At 43.9% G+C, this 22,486-nt stretch overlaps 1 protein-coding gene across 1 annotated transcript in view; it reads right to left on the bottom strand.

Annotated features, from left to right (window-relative positions):
• Positions 1–6,321: 6,321 nt before the first annotated feature.
• LOC136425482 (polyunsaturated fatty acid 5-lipoxygenase-like) overlaps positions 6,322–22,486 on the bottom strand; it is a 30,736-nt gene continuing 14,571 nt past the window's right edge. Inside the window, exon 21 of the mRNA XM_066414363.1 lies at positions 6,322–7,679. Coding sequence (XP_066270460.1) covers positions 7,562–7,679 — 118 coding nt within the window. The 3' untranslated portion in view covers positions 6,322–7,561. The remainder of the gene's footprint in view (positions 7,680–22,486) is intronic.

Below are 22,486 nucleotides of genomic sequence, written 5' to 3'. Positions count from 1 at the left end.
AGTCTAAGAGGTATAGTTTTAAACATTGTAGCGAGAACACTTCAGCAACGGTCGATTTCAAACAGTATAAAGCAAACTGAATATTCAGAACACATTGTTCATGTCAATTTGCGGAACCGTGTGGTCTTATGGTTAGGGTAGTTGGATTATAATCTAAAGGCTCTGGGTTCGAATCCCAGGTAGGCCCCAATGTTGTTCCCTTGGGAAAGACCCTTAACACCTATTTTCCTTATTCGACTCAGGTGAAAATGAGTACCTAGCTACGGTTAGTGACGTCCTCTTGGAAGAGACGTAAAACTAGATGTCCAATGTTTGACATGTTTGATCCCCCCTCCCCCCTCCCTCCTTAAGCAAGCTAAAGAATCCACCAGACTTATCAAAAAGAACGGTGAAAGAGTAGGACTCCATCCCGGTGTGAGTGGATCAAACCTTACAGTCTGGTCTCACGCAGCTTGTGATTAACAGACAGTGATTTCCGGCTATGAGATGCAAACAGTGGTAGGCGCCTGAAATAGCAACCAGACGCAGTGTACTAAAGCAGACCAATTATCTGATAGATTTTGTGCCCTCTGGTTATCTCCTTGCTCCAAAAAAAGATATGTCACCACTGAATTTTGAATATTCAGCACTTCAAGCAACGTTGAAAGGGCAGTGTTTAGAAATCACCTACTTTCAACAAGTTATCGCATTTATGATTTTGTGTCATTTAAATCAACCCATTCAAATGCATGACTACTTAAGCCTTGTCGTGCGAGTGTAAAGTAAGGGTAGTCTTGGAAAAGTCGTGCATATATCTTACAGAATTCAGCTGAAGTGTTATGGAAAGTGTTGTCGTTATCGGCGGTTGGTTCTGTTACGGCTTGCTTCAAAATTCTACACCAAAATTTTGATGTGACCGAGCTTCTTTCTGTGGAAGCACCGCCTTGTATATAAAACGTGAGGGAACTATAGTTTACAAGAAACTCTATAGTTTGCTGCTAAAATAGCAGAATTTGACAAAATCCTTGTGAATGATCTTTAAGAGGATTTAGCCAACCAATGTGGCCCGGCTAACTCCCTTGACAGATTATCCACCCCAATTTCTTCACATTCTACTATATATATTTCTTCAGCAAGTAAAGACATGTTGTAGGGACTAAAGGAAACACCACAGCTAGTATATTCAGCGTTTGGAATGTGTGACATATGTATTTCAAAAGGAGTGACGTTGATATATCGATCTGCTCCAACTTTAAGTAATCTCGTGTGGAATGAATTAGACAATTTTTTCTCACCTTTACAGATCCGTGGCAAGAGACAATCCGTTCTACAAAGCGCAGCGCAATGTTAATATACAAGTCTACAGATCACATTTGACGGCTCACGGTCGTCCTCTAGACTTTCGCAGACAGTTGACAAAATTGAATTCAACAATGATTTGAATCAGAGTGGCAGTATACGTGTTGAATTGTAAATGAGTGCCTTGATGCTATATCATCTTTAGTATCGACATTGACGACGGGAGTACCCAAATATCACACATATGCTCATTTGTATAGCATTCCAAGTCGCAAATCATTGTTTACTGATTGAATGCACGTTCATTCGTGTGACTAAATACCAGGTAAACTTCAAGATTCACAATGGTCTTATATCAGCACGTATTCAGAACGTAATGCGTATACGGCAATTAGCCTGCTATTTAAACCTCTTATAACTGCCGAATCTCTTTTGTTCTCTTTGGTCAACGTTGCATAACAGCAGTTTCTCAAGATATGCCTTTGGACAAAACTAAATGAACATATATGCGAGATATTAACCTTAACGACCTTAAACGCTTACGTTCTGGCAACGTGCCTCTTATATCCATTATCATCTTATTTTTCTTGCTCTAAAGCCCCTGTTACACACTCGGGACCATCTCACGACTTTGCTTCCGATCACTCCACAACCAAGGTCGGCGCAGGATTGGGAGCAGCCTGGAATACATCCTATCCCATTGTAGCTCTCTGATTGCATCCATTTTTTCACAATTTATAGTCCGATGCGCAAACGACTTTGAAAGAATAGTAGGCATCCTCGCCGACCAACTTACAACCTCAGAAAAACGCCGCCAGGCGATACTGTATTCCTGGTTAAATAAATAAACAATCAAACAAACAAACAAACAAACAAACAAGATGGCCTTGCTCACGACTAAATTTCAACCATGGTCTGGAGAAGGTCGGGAGGCCATAGTTGGCTGTGTGTGAGGTTTTAACTGACACAGGCTTTTCATAACAGCCGTCGGTTGAAGGCCGTCCACCTACCGAAGCTACTATCAAAGAAAGCACCTAGCTCACATATAATGCTTTAAAGGATTGATTCACAAGTTTTCTTTTAGAATGACAAGACAACCCTTCTTCCACACCCAGTTAAACGTGATATAAATGAACACCTTACTTACCTGTCATCTTAGTCAGAGAAGTCTATTCATGAACGGCTTGGGCAGACACGCAGCTAGATGTACACCGTCCAAATCGTGCAGTGCTTTCCCTATGATGTTCCTTCACGAGTCCTTATATAGCGGCCCAGTAGACTCCGCCCTCAAATGAATATGTACACAATATTGTTTTCTAGGAAATCATCGTGCTTTCCGTTCGCCAATTGAACGTTTGATTATGGAGTCTGGTTAAGAGTAACGTAACATGGCGGTACATAATGTTTAGTGTTTAGTATCGCAACGGCCTCAGTCCTACCAAGCATAGGCCTTTTTCTGACAGCCTATCTTTTTAGCCGGCATTTCTAATGATTACAACCAACACCGTACAAATGCCACGGGCTCTGCTGATGATCTTAGCGGGCGGGCAACACTCCAAGCACCGAAGGGATATCGTAGAGCTGCCGATGGTGTTGCTACCAGGCTATAACCCTGCAATAGTAGCTTCCACGGCGTATGGATAGTAGAATTCGCCCAAAATAGGTGAATAATTGGCAGGGAGTGTCAGTACGCGAGAACGAAGGGTATCATTTTCCGAACGGTTTGTAAAAAGCTCTGCGAATGCCTTTCACAATATCATTCGGCGCAATACAGTGAATCATACTCGCGTAATGCACCGACTAGAAGCATTTTGTCGGATGAAAAGCTAACTGAATCACTTCTCGTGTGAATAGCACACCACCAAACCAATCTTTTCGGTAACTTTCTGTGGTGCATTAGTACTGTGACTCTGTAGCTTGACCTATTGACCTATGACATTAACCAGCCGGTGACATATGTTACTTGACCGTAGTGCTACAGAAAACCTAGTACGCTGAGAGCATGCTCAAAGTATGGAATTTATCGCCTTAGGAATAAAAAATGAAGATCTTTTTGTCCAACACAACTAATGACTTCCGAGGACCAGTTGGCGGGGGTTCGATACCAGGATCGGCTCCAGATTGTACATGTAGCAAGGGATTGCTTTTGTCATTTCGGATGGTGACTTAAAGCCGGCGGCCTTGAGTACGAAGTGCTGACCATCAGGTATTAGCCTCCGGTGCCAAACCTCTGCATGAATACGAACTCAACACTTATCGAGAAGAGTAGGGGTCGTGAAATTTGGTGGAATGAGAGAGATGGGCTCCCCTGGACACAATATCAATGGATCAGCAACCCGATGCGAATACGGCCTCAAAAAGGCTGTTCATATACCTTTTCTGGGGCAACAATTCAACTTTGATGGCTCCGTGATATGGGAAAAGATGCTGGCTCAGGTGCAACCAACCAAAATTACTAATCAAGAGAATGACTTTCCCTTTGGTTTTGCTGGACTAGAAGGAACAAAGGCAAAGCACTGATTAGTTCTTGGTTTAAAATGACTAGTAATATCGTTGCCTCCAAAATTCATTCACGGAGAGAGTCATTGAAAAGAAAGAGGTTTTCAATCAGGCTCCTGACGTGCCCGATTCATCCATTGAACCTGTAGTAATAAAAACATCAACTAAACAATAGCGTAGCCGCTTTTCTGGGTCACACATAGTGATTGACATTGACCATCACAGTGTGCCAAGGACTCAGAAAATAACAGATAGTAGGTGGCATGGTGGGTAGGGTTGGAATCCCTGCCAGGTCTTAGATATGGAGGTCCCGCGTTTGAGGAGAACCACATCTCGAGGACGTTAAAGATTCCATCGCAGTTATCGAAAAGAGTAGGGATCCTTCCCGGTGTGAGCGGTTCAAACCCTACAGTCCTATGGCCGCACATGGGGCCATAGGGGCAGTCACTCCAGACCCTTGCGATTCAGCCCCGCCAATTGTGCAGCTCCTCGCAATTCAGCCCCTGGCTGCGAAGAGAGAGTATTTGGCCTACCCAATAACAATAACAATATTTCCTACATTTGAAGGAGAGGACACAGCGTGACTCTGTCAATGTGTCACTTGTTGCCGTAGCAAATTGTAGCTGAGAAACTATAGCTAACCACGGATTTTAGCAAGCGACACGCATTGAGCCAGCGGTCACTTCGGAGGATGGTACTCAGGATAGAGAAACTAGTCAGAAGAATGTTTTCACGATGTAATAAACTAAAGTAAGTTGACCTACTTACCAGCGTGTGTGAATAGCTCTGGTCCCAGTGCATGATACGAGCACTTTCCTTAATGATGTGGAAATTGAAGCTAACCTACATAGAAAATCACATATAATCCTAAGCAAAATGCGTATGCTTTTGCCTCTAAGTGCAGTAAGTGCATACCTAGGCCTTAGAGTCGTATTTTAAAATGACTGTCTTATAGTCGGTCTTATATGAGTCCATAAAACCACTTTTGGGGATTAAATAGGGCAAACCTAACTTGGAAAGATACCCATTGTGTGTTCGTGGAACGCGCAATAGATTACTTTGCAAGCTAAATGCTTTCTCGTCTTACTTAAAACGTTTCGGGTGAGGTTTTGGACATAACTAACATTTCTTGTAATCAGTATGTCGATGAGGAAACGATAGAATACATTTCTACTGAGGCCAGGTCAATACACGTGAAAGGATTTTTAGAATATGCCTCATAATTGGTCTTGCTTGTTTGGGAGAAGAGGCAGTGAGATTTAATAAGTTTTTTTTTAAATATATTCTTTATTTCATTTCATTTTACTTCAGGTCACCAAAAACAAGGCTCGTAAGCCACTCAGATGTTTTTGGGTCACACTAACAGGATTATGTTGACAGGTGTCTGTTAACATTTGAAAAGTTGACGGTTATGCCCATTGGTGAAGCAATGACGAGGAAGCTTGTTCCATCAACAAAATTAGTTCTAGTATAGGAAAGAAGCTTTCATCATGGGCCCCTCGCGGCCAATACAATATATAACTTAGGCTGAACTGGGCTGAGGTTTCCTCATTTGTGACCTTGGCCTCTAACAAGCTGTCAGCCGGTCAGTCATCGCGTAAACCTTTCTAAGGTCCAGGGGCAATAATAGGATGGTTCAATTGAAGGTGAAGCCAAGACAAGGTTGTATGCTAATATTTACTCCATAAGCTCTTATTTGGTTCAGGAGCTACGGTTGTCTTGCGGAAGTGACAGGGCAGGAACCCAATCCAATTACTTACATATGTCCCCATCTTACTTTCTGTCATAAGATAAAAGAAGCACGGGGCACGTTTTAGGAAGGTGTACAAATCTAATTTCTGATATCTTTCCCCTGAAATAGTAGAAATAAAATAAAGTTAACCTGATTACTCCGGTACACCATACTTCCTTCTTGAGATTCCAAAGGCGTATCAAAACAACAGCTTGTAGAAATGTACAGCCTGTGCAACCTAATTTCCTCTATCTCAGCCTTTGGTGGCTCGAAGAAATCGAATCCACTCGCTAGAAGAATATCTAATATATTTATCAGGCAAGGAGCATATTTAGGTAGTCAACTAATATCTTCTGCCTTCTCAGTTACCTTTGTTCATCGTGCCGTGTGATGAAATTATGAATATTTAGTGCAACGCACATACTAATACAGTACACTTGTTATAATATCGAAAATGAAAGAACTACTCTAAGACTTGTACTTTTCGACTATTGTTGACTAGCGTATGTATACTTTGAAAATGGTTAAAAACAGTAGGAAACAACATTTAGTCCTGAAAACAAAACTTGTCAAGGAATCAAATAATTGCTTGAAATTGTATGAGGCATACTGGTTTCTCTGCTTAGCCCTCATTACTTATAAGAAAGAGTATGGTAGTTGAGCACACTCCACTATCAATGGAGTAGCCCCCTGCTAGCTGTAGTGGCACAGGACTCCCGAAACGGAGATGGGCACTGCCCTCATACAGCGAAAGGTGTGTGAATGTTTTTAACTTATACCAGTAACCGTAACCACTGAAAAGTACACAGCAATACCAGATACAAATTTATTTCCCACAAAAAAGACAGCATACATATCGGAATAACGACAGTATTTAGTTCCTTATATAGGAGTATGCATTTCCATGGTATATACCTTATTCCCCTCATGAATACACCAGTGAAACATTTCTCCCTACTACATTATCAAATCACCCCCTTTCATCCAAATACAATTCCATTGCTTTATGCACCCCAGGCTCCTTATAATTATAAGAACATCCCTATTCAAATCGTTTGTAATTATGTAAGCGTGTTCTCGCATAATGTCAGTGGACTCTCGTCATCTACCTTAAAGTTTGCTTGATTCTATCTGCACTCCAGGCTAGCCATGAAAGTATTCCTAGTAATCTATAAAGGCACGCACTGTTATGTAACTGCATTCATTATCATTCTGTTTCCACACCACGCAACACAGTCACCAATGGAAGTATTTCTTGGTCAATACATCAAGATCATCTCAATCACTAGATCTGGTTGTAATTATATCCATCCAAAACTGTTTCGTTCTGTGTGTTAACTTTGCACTTGTGTTATGATGTGACACCAAACGCTAAACTAAAAGGCAGCAAGATGTCTTCTAGTGTCCGTATAACAGCCTGTTTTCCTAATGTGAAACTTCATTAAGATGTAATATTTGTTTGTTGATATTATGATGATATTCTCTTGACACACTAAACATAATAGACTTCCTGAAAAATTGTAACCCCTCTAGATAAAACACTACTAATTTGTCTATTTTTTTTATCTCACCAGTACTCTCCGAGTTCACCAGCATAATTCATACACACATGTTTAACACCTCAACAGTTAACTAATAAGACATACATTATATGAGTGAAGACAAGGGATACGGCATACTAAAGAAAATGATGATGTGAACGTATGAAAACGCACAACCTTCCATTCTCGAAACACTGTTTCAGCTTACGTGTACATGTATATTTCAGTTAGATTTATCCTTAAAACCGCTTAGCTTTTGCACTTGACACTAGCTGTGACCGTAAGACTGAAGGTAGAGCTTTGACTTACTGAATCTAAGTCAAGAAGAAGCGAATAGTCATCACAGCATATTTGCCCATGATTAGCTCAAAGTTATTAAATAATGTTGTTATTTAATAATGTTGTCATACAAATGCCTTATAGCTCTCATCTGTGAAATACATCAAGACCATTTTTTATGTGATTGGATATAGTAAAGGTGGTCGGGTTTCTTTCAATGCACCAACGACGCCTAGATGCTGATGGCGTTGGGGATGTTTTGTGGATCCAGATAGTCGTACGGCTGGAAACGTTGCTTCTCGTTTTTGTACTTAATGTCGCGCGAGATGCGATGCAGTTCTTCTTGAAATCTGAGTATAAAACCAAATCTAGTATTATTCACTATCCATGATCTAGATATATAGACATAGGGGCGCATGTTTCGTGTAAGACATCACGAAATCGCCCGCAAGGGCAGCCAGGAGTGCGGGCTGTTTCATGCTTTCCACCCGAGTGCCACAACCTGGTGTGAGCGCCAAAGACTCGCTTTCATGTAAGACATCACGAAATCGCCGGCAGCACAGCCAGGGGTGCCGGCTTTTTCAGGTCCTGTACCCGAGTTCCCGTCCATGTGTGAGCGCATGGGACGGGGTAAGACATCACGAAATCGCTCGGCAGTGTGACAAGACAGACCTTTGAATGGACTGTAGTTCGCTGTAGTTGGGTAGTTGGGTAGTCGGTCTTGCCGTTGGGAGGCTAGCGGACAGGCAACTGCTTGTACTCGGTCCGACATGTCCTACCTGCCGTGGAAACATTTGTAGACGACCGTGCGGACGGCTCTATAAAAACACCTTTGAATGAGCTGTAGTTCGCTGTAGTTGCGTAGTTGGGTAGTCGGTCTTGCCGTTGGGAGGCTAGCGGATGGGGAACTGCTTGTACTCGGTCCGACATGTCCTACCTGCCGTGGAAACATTTGTAGACGACCGTGCGGACGGCTCTATGAAAAAAACGAGCTTTGAATGAGCTGTAGTTCGCTGTAGTTGCGTATTTGGGTAGTCGGTCTTGTCGCTGAGAGGCTAGCGGATGGGGAACTGCTTGTACTCGGTCCGACATGTCCTACCTTCCGTGGAAACATTTGTAGACAACCGTGCGGACGACTCTATGAAAAAAACGACCTTTGAATGAGCTGTAGTTATCTGTAGTTGCGTAGTTGAGTAGGCGGTCTTGTCGTTGGGAGGCTAGCGGATGGGTAAACTGCTTGTACTCGGTCCGACATGTCCTACCTGCCGTGGAAACATTTGTAGACGACCGTGCGGACGGCTCTATGAAAAAAACGACCTTTGAATGGGCTGTAGTTCGCTGTAGTTGGGTAGTTGGGTAGTCGGTCTTGTCGTTGAAAGGCTAACGGATGGGGAACTGCTTGTACTCGGTCCGACATGTCCTACCTTCCTTGGAAACATTTGTAGACGCCCTGCGGACGGCTCCATGAAAAAAACTACCTTTGAATGGGCTGTAGTTCGCTGTAGTTGCGTAGTTGGGTAGTCGGTCTTGCCGTTGGGAGGCTAGCGGATGGGGAACTGCTTGTACTCGGTCCGACATGTCCTACCTTCCGTGGAAACATTTGTAGACGCCCTGCGGACGGCTCTATGAAAAAAAGGGCCTTTGAATGGGCTGTAGTTCGCTGTAGTTGGGTAGTTGGGTAGTCGGTCTTGCCGTTGGGAGGCTAGCGGATGGGGAACTGCTTATACTCGGTCCGACATGTCCTACCTGCCGCGGAAACATTTGTAGACGCCCGTGCGGACGGCTTTATGAAAAAAACGACCTTTGAATGAGCTGTAGTTCGCTGTAGTTGCGTAGTTGGGTAGTCGGTCTTGCCGTTGGGAGGCTAGCGGATGGGGAACTGCTTGTACTCGGTCCGACATGTCCTACCTGCCGTGGAAACATTTGTAGACCACCGTGCGGACGGCACTATGAAAAAAAAACCGACCTTTGAATGAGCTGTAGTTCGCTGTAGTTGGGTAGTTGGGTAGTCGGTCTTGCCATTGGGAGGCTAGCGGATGGGGAACTGCTTGTACTCGGTCCGACATGTCCTACCTACCGTGGAAACATTTGTAGACAACCGTGCGGACGGCTCTATGAAAAAAACGACCTTTGAATGAGCTGTAGTTCGCTGTAGTTGGGTAGTTGGGTAGTCGGTCTTGCCGTTGGGAGGCTAGCGGATGGGGAACTGCTTGTACTCGGTCCGACATGTCCTACCTGCCGTGGAAACATTTGTAGACGACCGTGCGGACGGCTCTATGAAAAAAAAAGAGCTATGAATGAGCTGTAGTTCGCTGTAGTTGGGTAGTTGGGTAGACGGTCTTGCCGTTGGGAGGCTAGCGGTATGGGAACTGCTTGTACTCGGTCCGACATGTCCTACCTGCCGTGGAAACATTTGTAGACAACCGTGCGGACGGCTCTATGAAAAAAACGACCTTTGAATGAGCTGTAGTTCGCTGTAGTTGCGTAGTCGGTCTTGCCGTTGGGAGGCTAGCTGATGGGGAACTGCTTGTACTCGGTCCGACATGTCCTACTTTCCGTGGAAACATTTGTAGACGCCCTTGCGGACGGCTTTATGAAAAAAAAGACCTTTGAATGGGCTGTAGTTCGCTGTAGTTGGGTAGTTGTGTAGACGGTCTTGCCGTTGGGAGGCTAGCGGATGGGGAACTGCTTGTACTCGGTCCGACATGTCCTACCTGCCGTGGAAACATTTGTAGACGACCGTGCAGACGGCTCTATGAAAAAAACGACCTTTGAATGAGTTGTAGTTCGCTGTAGTTGGGTAGTTGGGTAGTCGGTCTTGCCGTTGGCAGGCTAGAGGATGGGGAACTGCTTGTACTCGGTCCGACATGTCCTACCTGCCGTGGGAACATTTGTAGACGACCGTGCGGACGGCTCTATGAAAAAAAAAAACATTTGAATGAGCTGTAGTTCGCTGTAGTTGCGTAGTTGAGTAGGCGGTCTTGCCGTTGGGAGGCTAGCGGAAGGGGAACTGTCTGTACTCGGTCCGACATGATCTACATGCCGTGGAAACATTCGTAGACGTCCGTGCGGACTGCTCTATGAAAAAAACCGACCTATGAATGAGCTGAAGTTCGCTGTAGTAGCGTAGTTTGGAATCTTTTTATAACGGACCTACCTGCTCTACCTACCGTGCAATCATTTATAGACCTCCGTGTGGATGGAACAACGACAAAACGGGCCCAATGAAAGGACTCGATTTGCGTAGTTAAGTTAGTAAGTTTTATTGTTGAGACGTCAGCGGATAGTGCATTGCTTGTTCAAAATCTGGTTCTGCCTATTGTTTCGGTATGGGCAAGCTAGGGTTAGCGCAATGCCATATGGTAGTAGCCCAACATCGATACATTTTGTGTGTATCATTAGAAGTATTTTTTTAAGCTTTTCCGAGCTATGCAAATTTTCAAATATAGTTCTCCGACCAAAGGTAACGCAATTGAAAATGCAAAGTTATGCCTACTGGTTAAGTATCAACAAGCTAGGGTTGGTTTAGGGCAATGGCATATGCTTGTTTCCTGATAAAACGCTCTTACTAGGAACAGTAAACATTAGAGTTAAAAAGTAACAACAGCAATCAATATAAAATCTTTACATAATAGAATAGATTGAAGCTTACAACATCGAGGGATTCTTCTTAGACAGTAACTTCAGTGCCCGCGGCATGAAAGATAATTCATGTCGCTTAGTTTTACTTAGTGTGGGGAGGACCTGTTCAAGAGCCCGACGCAGAATTGTAGTTAATCTGCTATGGTTTGGACACAAAAGCTAGCAGGGGGTTGTGAGGATCCTTTATGATATTTTGTAGTGTGCGCAAGGTGGCCTGGTCCCACCTTGAAGGCAGAGAAAACAGAGACTCTACGGGGATATCTATAATCTTACAACATCGTTTTTGTACACTTTCGAGCAGGTGTGATAGGCGTTTGGATAGGCCTCCCCAAACCGGGCTGGCATATTCAAGTAAGGGACGTATGGATACTAGATAAATGCGTGTAAGCACATCTGTAGACAAAACAAGCCTTCTTAGCTACAGTTAAATAATACATTCTTGGGCGAGTTTTAGTAAGCATATACTGGACACGGGCGTCCCAAGTCATATCATACGAAATGAATACACCTAGAAGTTTGAATGTTGTGACACGTTCAATCGGGTGGCCTTCTATTGAAGGATGGGGTGGGGTGGGGACATTCTCCTTTTTTCTAGCACTTATGATGATATATTTTTTTTCGTATTCGCTGACAGTGAAAACCCTTCACCCCATTCAGAAACAGAATCCAGCGCTCTCTGGGTCTGCCCAGGTAGTGACCCTATCAGTAGTTCAGTGTTGGTGAGGTCATCGGCATATTTAACAGGCAGAACAGACAATGGTAAACAAGCATCTAGTGAGTTCATACAGATCACAAACAACAATGCTCAGGTATTTTGTAACTAGTGTGCTTAAAACAAACAGGTTATCAGTGGTTCTGAAGTTTTTCCTAAATCCGGCTTGTTTGGGTTGTTTTGTTCAGAGAATTTAACTAGACGTAAGTTCAAAACTAGTAGATGAGAATAATTTCCCTAAACAGCTAATTATCGAGATGCCTCTGTAGTTGTCTGGCAGGGAGGTGTCTCCTGACTTGTGGATGGGAACAATGTGACTGACTGACAATTCTTGTGGAAAATAACCGTTTTGCAAATAAAACAAGTGTTAAAGAAATTGAGAAGAGGGTCTTTTAGCTGCATTTTGCCAGATTTTAACATTTCATTTAGAATGCTGTCATTTCCGCTTGATTTGTTGTTCTTTAGTTTAGAGATTGCAGCGTTTAGTTCTTCTAAGGTGATCGTGCAATCAAGTACAGATGCGTTTGAAGGGGTGGACGAAAAAGATTTGAATGTGTATTATGATTTAGAAGACAGTTATCTACAGAGCTGTTTGGGAATTTGTCTAGATTTTTGAAATGCTTTTACCATTCCTCGTCAGAAATTTGGTTATCCTCAACTGTCTTTTCTAGTTTTAGTTTATTGATTAAGTCCCAGAAGGCACTTGGATTTCTTTCCTTTTATAATGATAATTGATTCATAATTTGTTGATGAAAATCCCGTTTTTTCTTTTTCAGTAATTTCTTGTATTCTTTTTTACATTGAAAGAACCTACCCCTAATTACTGGATTAGATGGATTTTTTTCTAATAGAGAGGCAATGTTTTTCACTTCACGCTTCATTTCATTACATGTTTTGTCAAACCATTTCTTGTTTTGTATTCTTTGAGGGCGCCTCCCTTAGAATAGCGCTAAATTCGGAGACATGTGTTTCGATTTCCATTGCGTTTGTGGTTTTTATAATTAGGAAAATAGAGGAGAGAGTGTGAAGTCTTCGGTAAAATTAGGTTCACTAAGTGAAAAAAGGAATTTTTCGGTGGATTTTTCATTCCAGTGGAACCGTTTGGGGAGAGGTTTGGAGTTTGGGCTTTTTTGTTTTTCTTCGTGATTGTGCTTTGTTGGATTTGAGTGAATCAAAGTCGAAATCATGCAATGGTCTGAGAATAGCGTAAGCGGATTAACACGAAAAGATAGAATATGTGGGATAAAGGACTGGCTGGAAATCATAAAGTCAACAGTGCTGCTGCCGTGGGGTTGATGGCAGGATTTTCCCTGTAGATCGCCAGCCACCCTTCCGTTTAGTATCCTTAGGTTTGCTTGCACGCACAGATCGATATTGCTATGCTATGCTTGATATTGGTGAGGGAAGACCAACAGTGCAGTCTGCAGCTGCGATGAGGACCCCCAAACCCTAAAACATCTGATGCATAGCTGCAGACTTTCAGTTACCTGTATACAGACACAGACCTTCGAGAAGCCAACGAAACGGCATTGGACTGGGTAGAGAGAAACAGCGACAAGCTATGATGATGGTATCATTAAAAAGAAGTGGCAGTCTGCCTGTACGAAACACGTGGGCAGTGTCACCAGTCCATCAGATACTGATCATATATGAAATTTTGAACGGAAACGGGGATCTCGCGGTTTCATTAATTCAGAACAGATGTTCGCGCGCGGCGAAGAGGGGCTACATTCTGATTGGTCCCGATATCGTGGCGCATTTAGCTCCGTGCTTGGCGGGGTTTTGCTCACATTTTAGTGAGCTTTTGGTGGTTCTGGATTGACATGTAGTAATTTGATAATAGTTTTGCATATGTCCATTATTGGCCAATGTCACGAGCACGTATAAGATCGATGCGTACCACTCAGTTGATAGGTAAATCCCATGGGATTTACCATAAGTGAACGTGGAGTTGTGAGCACAGTTTGCTATCATCTACACATGTCATGTGCCAAGTTCAAGTTCAAGTTGATGTACTTATCCATTATGTAATTAAATGTTTGTTTTCCCGCCAAACAACATACCCTCTCTGCATCATGTTTTGTCTCAAATTATTAAGCCGAGATACCGGTGAAGAGTAAAATGATTTTTGGCAGCGCGCAGCCAAAATGAAATTTTGAACGGAAACGGGGATCTCGCGGTTTCATTAATTCAGAACAGATGTTCGCGCGCGGCGAAGAGGGGCTACATTCTGATTGGTCCCGATATCGTGGCGCGATAATCCCAGCGGGGGAAGTTGATATCATCACTCATTCCGGAAGCTGACCGATAGCTGGTCGCATGTTTTCTGCTCTCTCCGTTGATTCTAACACATCTTTACCTCGACTATTTTACCCACCCGTGCCCTCCCTGAATTTCCTTCTACGCATGCCTTACGATATCGCGACCGTTTCGGCTACGCCACCACTCATGCAGCCCTTAGCGGCGCCCCTGACAAGCAACTTCGGGCGCTAGGGAAGAGGCATTCCGGTCATACATACGACCTTAGACTCTAACGTGTGAACCATGTGGTGTTAAATCAAGCGTTTGCGTAGCAGCCCTTGTAATATATTAGTGTAGAAAGCTAGGATGAATTTTGTTTTCTAGTGTGTAAACGGTATGGTGTGGAAGGCGCTATGTACATATCGTACCATTACCGTGTAAAATTAGTGTAACATTATATTCCAATGTACCCTCAGCCAGAGCCAACACCAGACCATTCTCTTGTCAATGTATCGATGCAGAATTCTCCTTAATCGAGTATCATTTCCTTGAATTGCCCTTGCAATCAGGACATTCAAGCGTACTACATGCATATTACGTTTCTCCTGTAATCACCGTAACTAAAGCACAAGCTCATATGCCGGTCCGTATTCTGTATTATTGGTATCAAATATGCCTGAAACTTACTGCATTCCGCTTTATGTTTCCACTCTGCCTTAGTTCATAGGTTGCCTATTTTCTCTTATCTGTCCGTACCTAACAGTAGTTAGTTTGTATTCGATATTACATTGTTACTTGTTACTCCGTGGAGATGTTACTCCATATTATATGGTTACTTGTTACCCCGTTGAGTTGCGACTCCTGTTAATGGCCAACTCAGGGTCTCCTTTTATATGTCTCACATTATTTCGTCTATATTCGATGTTATATTGTTACTTGTTACTCCCGAGTTGTACAATCATTATAGGATACGTTGGAATCGTGTACAATCATTATAGGATACGTTACATTATAGAATACGTTAGAATCGTGTACAATCATCATAGGATACGTTAGAATCGTATGGCATTCTTCCGATACAAGAGTGTCGCGTTAGAAATTGTAGAATGCGATGCATTTTCTTCAGCTGTCAAGAAATATGCAGAATTGATATCACTAATAGTTTGAACAGATTTTATAAAGACTAATAATGAGTACGACACGTCTACTCGTACGATTACTTTTCTCATCGACGCAGTACTTCATTATGGGCACTCCTTCTATTCTATTCCAGTTGCACAGAATTGGTGGACCTCATCGTCTCTCATGTTTGGTCCGTAACAGAAAGATTCCTCTTATTGTACCATATATTGACCTTTTTTTAAATTTTTTTTATCTCATCCCCATGCCTGGTGACCCCCGAGCCTCTCGGGCAAGACAACCGGACCCCTCGCCAGACGACAACGTCTTTTACCCCTCGCCAGACGACACCGTCTACTACATCTGACAGATCATCGGTCCGATGCCAAGAAACCCCGCGGCTTTCCTCAAAGCGTACACACCACCTCTACTAAATCAGCGCACCCTTGGATACCCAGTCAACGACTGATTCACCAGGGCACTCTCAGACTGCTGGGCCCACCTCACCTGGATCCTCACATCCCGCTCTACTATCCGACGTACCCAAGGACAATTTGATATTGCAGCCTAAAGTACCTAAGTCTTGTACATTACTTTCCCGCTCGACTGATAGTATCAAGAAGGCCCTGTCACCACCTTGGCTGTTCCGATCCAACATATCTACATTCAATAGACAAAATTATGACATCTGACGCTGTGAGAGAAGTGTGCGGGTTGCCTCTTCAATTACAGTGTCAGACGCGCATGATTCTACCCCCGCGGTCAATTTCATTCTCCCCCAGTATCATTTAAGTGCGTTTTGTTGTTCTACTCATTATATTAATACATATGATATCTGCTACTCATTATACTGCTACATATGATATCTGTTACTCATTATACTACTACATACAATATCTGTTACTCGTTATGCTACTACATACGATATCTGTTACTCGTTATACTACTACATATGATATCTGTTACTCATTACACTACTACATATGATATCTGTTACTCATTATACTACTACGTATGATATCTGTTACTCACTAGTCACTATACTACTACATATGATATCTGCATGTGGAGAAGTGTGCAGTTGCCTCTTTCTCTGGGTCGCGGGGTTCCCAGGTCCCTTCATACGTAGGTTGAATATTGGTTTTGGCTTAGCTCATCATTGCATTAACGTACAACTCTGACCTCTACCACTTGTGCAATGCCATGATACTACAATACAACTCTCATAATATACCAGTCCTCTATCGGTTGCACACGTGTAATACCGTTATACGCTAATTACAACACAAAACCTGGAGAATATTTCTTCTGTTCTTCTATGTAATATGAACTGATTAGTTTGGCTTCGACCCCCTATATGCCCTCCACGATTGTCGGGCTCAAATGTATACTGTGTACCTACTGATACACTGTGATTTGCAAGCTATGGTGCGAGCGTTGCCTCCCAAACTATGCTCTGAGAATGATCATGTTACTGTTATACCCAGGTATGAACAGTGTTTCTTTTATTTTGCCAGCCCCGTTCCGGGCCTTGGTTTCATGATTCGCTCCGTTTATGAGCGCTGCTATGCTTTGAGTTACGACCCGTGTTTTTCTTCCCCTAGCCGAAGTTTTTAATTTTATTTATACGAGCCCTGATTTGGGCGCTAGTATTTATGCAACGCTCCGTCTACGAGCGCTGTTTTGCTCAGCTACGAGCAGTGTTTTACGCTCTGTTTTGAGCGCTGTTATTTGCTCAGCTACGAGCAGTGTTTTACGCTCTGTTTTGAGCGCTGTTATTTGCTCAGCTACGAGCAGTGTTTTACGCTCTGTTTTGAGCGCTGTTATTTGCTCAGCTACGAGCAGTGTTTTACGCTCTGTTTTGAGCGCTGTTATTTGCTCAGCTACGAGCAGTGTTTTACGCTCTGTTTTGAGCGCTGTTATTTGCTCAGCTACGAGCAGTGTTTTACGCTCTGTTTTGAGCGCTGTTATTTGCTCAGCTACGAGCAGTGTTTTACGCTCTGTTTTGAGCGCTGTTATTTTACTGCCACGCAGTCCTACAAGTGGCGTGTTGTCGCCCTCCTGGTTTTAATGCAGTGCAGCTACGAGCGGCGTGTTTTCGCCCTCCTAATTGTAATGCTGTGCAGCTGTATATGGCGTGTTTTCGCCCTACTGGTTTCAATGCAGTGTAACTATGAGTGGCGTGTTTTCGCCCTCCTGGTTTTAATGCAGTGCAGCTATGAGCGGCGTGTTTTCGCCCTCCTAATTGTAATGCTGTGCAGCTATAAGTGGCGTGTTCTCGCCCTACTCGTTCAATGCAGTGCAGTTATGAGTGGCGTGTTTTCGCCCTCCTGGTCTTAATGCAGTGCAGCTATGAGCGGCGTGTTTTCACCCTCCTAATTGTAATGCTGTGCAGCTATAAGTGGCGTGTTTTTCGCCCTCCTTGTTTACATGACGCAGCCATGAGCGGCGTGTTATCGCCCTCCTGCTTTTACTGCGCCATTCTAGCCTTAATTTCTGGGCGCTACTGACACAACGTGTCTGTTTACGAGTATTGTTACTGTTGTACTTAGTACGAGCATACACCTTTCCAGTCTTTTGACCTCTTCCTTTATACAGTGCTCAGGTGTACTAGCGTACCTACGGTCCGTCCTGTTGATTTTTACCGTAATGCTATGTCCTGTTTGACATACAAAATTTCCAGTATCCAGGAACTGCTCTCTTTTGTTAAATGTTCTCCATTTTCTTTGCCCTAAGAATTGCTATCGAAGAGGGCTCCTCATGTTTGCTCTGGTTATTGAGCCCAGCACCCACGTGCCGTTTTCTATCCAGTAATAGCCAAAACTTTCTGTGCAATCGACGTAAATATCTATGCCGCCCGATACGCCGGGCAAACTTGTAATTCAGTATGCTTCCCGCTTTAGACGTTCAAATGGTGTTCAATGTAAACCACTGGTTAGTGCCAACCGAAAGCTACTCAAGCTGTTTTGAATATATAGTTACGTATATATATATATATATATACGAGCATTAATGTACTTACTCATTTCTCCTACGGCTTTAGTTATTTCTTTTAACTATGTCTCCTTTGACTTCCAACTGGTTCATATTCGATAATATATTGTTACTTATTACTCTTTTGAGTTGTGCTCCTGCTAATGGCCTACTCGGTGTGTATAATACTCATTGTATGTCTTAAGACCTTAAGCTACTAAAGATCCCTTGTATTACATATGTAAAGTGTAACGCTATATTTCGCAACTGATGAATTTGTAATTTTGAAGGTCAGTTTCTATCCTTATATAACCTATGCGAATCAGATTTAACTCTTTCTTTAGCTTTACACGTTGCATTTAATATTTTGACACCATTTCTCTTACCAGGATTCTGTCATGTTTTTATCCCTGTGTCCTTACGCATGCCATTTTCAATACATGACTCTGCTTTTCCTATCATGTGTCTACTTAGCGTTGGTGGTTCTGGATTGACATGTAGTAATTTGATAATAGTTTTGCATATGTCCATTATTGGCCAATGTCACGAGCACGTATAAGATCGATGCGTACCACTCAGTTGATAGGTAAATCCCATGGGATTTACCATAAGTGAACGTGGAGTTGTGAGCACAGTTTGCTATCATCTACACATGTCATGTGCCAAGTTCAAGTTCAAGTTGATGTACTTATCCATTATGTAATTAAATGTTTGTTTTCCCGCCAAACAACATACCCTCTCTGCATCATGTTTTGTCTCAAATTATTAAGCCGAGATACCGGTGAAGAGTAAAATGATTTTTGGCAGCGCGCAGCCAAAAAGATAGGGGATTTTGTTCCATTTTTAAATGTGGATTCAAGAAAAAAGGTGTTTGACAATGTTATCTTGTAACGCTCCTCAGATGCTGATGTGCGGGGTGTTTTCAAGGGCTCAAATGCGTTCGGGAAAGTATCAAACAGTTTAAGTATAAATACAATGCGCAAGTGGTGGAAAGTGCTGATGTTCAATTAAAAGAATAACAGACCTTTGAAAACTAATTGATAATCCTGAAACGATTCTCAACATTATTTTCTTATCAATAATAAAAAAAACACCTACCGGTATACTGTGCCGTACGATTTCGCGTTTGTATCGTACTCCACAAGAGTAGATAGTTAAGTTTATGTGTGTGTATGTGTGCTACATGTTCGATATGTCAATACCTAAGTGAACTTGTGCATGATTTTTCAAAATCGTTTCGCGGACAGAACTTAGCACCACTCGAATAGCAGCGAAACAGACAAGTGAGACTATGTTTTGGAAAGCGACAATGCAGGTGGCATCGTGTGGCGCAATCGGTAGGGTGTTTCGCCCACAGCCGAGAGGTTAGAATTTAATAGAAACCGCCGGTATGCCCCGATGTTGTGCCTTTGGGAAATGCACTTCACACGACTTTCCTCACTTCACTCAGGTGTAAATAAGTACCTAGCTTCAGTTAGGGACGTCCCTCGGATAGGACGTTAGATGGAGGTCCTGTATTTGAGGAGAGCCACACTTCGAGCACGTTAAAGAACACACCACGCTTATCGAATAGAGTGGGGGCCTTCCCGATGTGAGTGGTTTAAAATCCACAGTCCTATGGCCGCACATGGGGGAATTGTCGCATTGAGGTCATCTGCGCGCCGACTGGCAGTCGCTCCAGGCCCTCGCAATTCAACTCCGCCTCGCAATTCAGCCCATGGCTGCGAAGAGAGTATTCGTCCTACCCAACAATATTTAAAAAAATGTAGCACATATTCACTCCAAAAGACTGGAGGAAAGATTTTTCCTAGCGTCCAAACAAACGTCTATTATTATTATAAAAAATAGTTACTCAAGCAACTGGATAAAATTTTGAAACAGTCAGACGTTTCAGACAGCATCCGCTATCTTTCGACGGTAGTTTTGGCGTATCTTATTACCTGGATGTCTAACCTTTATCGACGTCTATTATGTTCTTTTTGTGTAGTGTGTGTACTAGTCGGACCGAGTACAAGCAGTTCCCCATCCGCTAGCTTCCCAACGACAAGACCGACTACCCAACTACGCAACTACAGCGAACTACAGCTCATTCAAAGGTTTGTCTTGTCATAGAGCCGTCCGCACGGTCGTCTATAAATGTTTCCACGGCAGGTAGGACATGTCGGACCGAGTACAGGCAGTTCCCCATCCGCTAGCCTCCCAACGGCAAGACCGACTACCCAACTACCCAACTACAGCGAACTACAGCTCATTCAAAGGTCTGTCTTGTCATAGACCCGCCCGCACGGTCGTCTATAAATGTTTCCACGGCAGGTAGGACATGTCGGGCCGAGTACAAGCAGTTCCCCATCCGCTAGCCTCCCAACGGCACCGCCCGACTACCCAACTACGCAACTACTACAGCTCATTCAAAGGTCGTTTTTTTTTCATAGAGCCGTACGCACGGTCGTCTACAAATGTTTCCACGGCAGGTAGGACATGTCGGACCGAGTACAAGCAGTTCCTTATCCGCTAGCCTCCCAACGGCAAGACCGACTACCCAACTACGCAACTACAGCGAACTACAGCTCATTCAAAGGTCTGTCTTGTCATAGACTCGCCCGCACGGTCGTCTATAAATGTTTCCACGGAAAGTAGGACATGTCGGACCGAGTACAAGCAGTTATCCATCCGCTAGCCTCCCAATGGCAAGACCGACTACCCAACTACGCAACTACAGCGAACTACAGCTTATTCAAAGGTCGTTTTTTTCATAGAGCCGTCCGCACGGTTGTCTACAAATGTTTCCACGGAAGGTAGGACATGTCGGACCGAGTACAAGCAGTTATCCATCCGCTAGCCTCCCAATGGCAAGACCGACTACCCAACTACGCAACTACAGCGAACTACAGCTTATTCAAAGGTCGTTTTTTTCATAGAGCCGTCCGCACGGTCGTCTACAAATGTTTCCACGGCAGGTAGGACATGTCGGACCGAGTACAAGCAGTTCCTTATCCGCTAGCCTCCCAACGGCAAGACCGACTACCCAACTACGCAACTACAGCGAACTACAGCTCATTCAAATGTGTTTTTTTTTTCATAGAGCCGTCCGCACGGTCGTCTACAAATGTTTCCACGGCAGGTAGGACATGTCGGACCGAGTACAAGCAGTTCCTTATCCGCTAGCCTCCCAACGGCAAGACCGCCTACTCAGCTACGCAACTACAGCGAACTACAGCTCATTCAAAGGTCGTTTTTTTTCATAGAGCCGTCCGCACGGTCGTCTACAAATGTTTCCACGGCAGGTAGGACATGTCGGACCGAGTACAAGCAGTTCCCCATCCGCTAGCCTCCCAACGGCAAGACCGACTACCCAGCTACGCAACTACAGCGAACTACAGCTCATTCAAAGGTCTGTCTTGTCATAGCTCATTCAAATGTGTTTTTTTCATAGAGCCGTCCGCACGGTCGTCTACAAATGTTTCCACGGCAGGTAGGACATGTCGGACCGAATACAAGCAGTTCCCCATCCGCTAGCCTCCCAACGGCAAGACCGACTACCCAACTACGCAACTACAGCGAACTACAGCTCATTCAAAGGTCGTTTTTTTTTAGAGCCGTCCGCACGGTCGTCTACAAATGTTTCCACGGTAGGTAGGACATGTCGGACCGAGTACAAGCAGTTCCTTATCCGCTAGCCTCCCAACAGGCAAGACCGCCTACTCAACTACGCAACTACAGCGAACTACAGCTCATTCAAATGTGTTTTTTTTTTCATAGAGCCGTCCGCACGGTCGTCTACACATGTTTCCACGGCAGGTAGGACAGCAGTTCCCCGTCCGCTAGCCTGCCAACGGCAAGACCGACTACCCAACTACGCAACTACAGCGAATAACAGCTCATTCAAAGGTGTTTGTTTCATAGAGCCGTCCGCACGGTCGTCTACAAATGTTTCCACGGCAGGTAGGACATGTCGGACCGAATACAAGCAGTTCCCTGTCCGCTAGCCTCCCAACGGCAAGACCGACTACCCAACTACGCAACTACAGCGAACTACAGCTCATTCAAAGGTCGTTTTTTTTCATAGAGCCGTCCGCACGGTCGTCTACAAATGTTTCCACGGCAGGTAGGACATGTCGGACCGAGTACAAGCAGTTCCTTATCCGCTAGCCTCCCAACGGCAAGACCGCCTACTCAGCTACGCAACTACAGCGAACTACAGCTCATTCAAAGGTCGTTTTTTTTCATAGAGCCGTCCGCACGGTCGTCTACAAATGTTTCCACGGCAGGTAGGACATGTCGGACCGAGTACAAGCAGTTCCCCATCCGCTAGCCTCCCAACGGCAAGACCGACTACCCAGCTACGCAACTACAGCGAACTACAGCTCATTCAAAGGTCTGTCTTGTCATAGCTCATTCAAATGTGTTTTTTTCATAGAGCCGTCCGCACGGTCGTCTACAAATGTTTCCACGGCAGGTAGGACATGTCGG

The sequence above is a fragment of the Branchiostoma lanceolatum genome, chromosome 19 (genome assembly GCF_035083965.1).
Source record: "Branchiostoma lanceolatum isolate klBraLanc5 chromosome 19, klBraLanc5.hap2, whole genome shotgun sequence".
NCBI classification, from domain to species: domain Eukaryota; kingdom Metazoa; phylum Chordata; class Leptocardii; order Amphioxiformes; family Branchiostomatidae; genus Branchiostoma; species Branchiostoma lanceolatum.
This window is presented reverse-complemented; position numbering and strand designations above follow the sequence as displayed.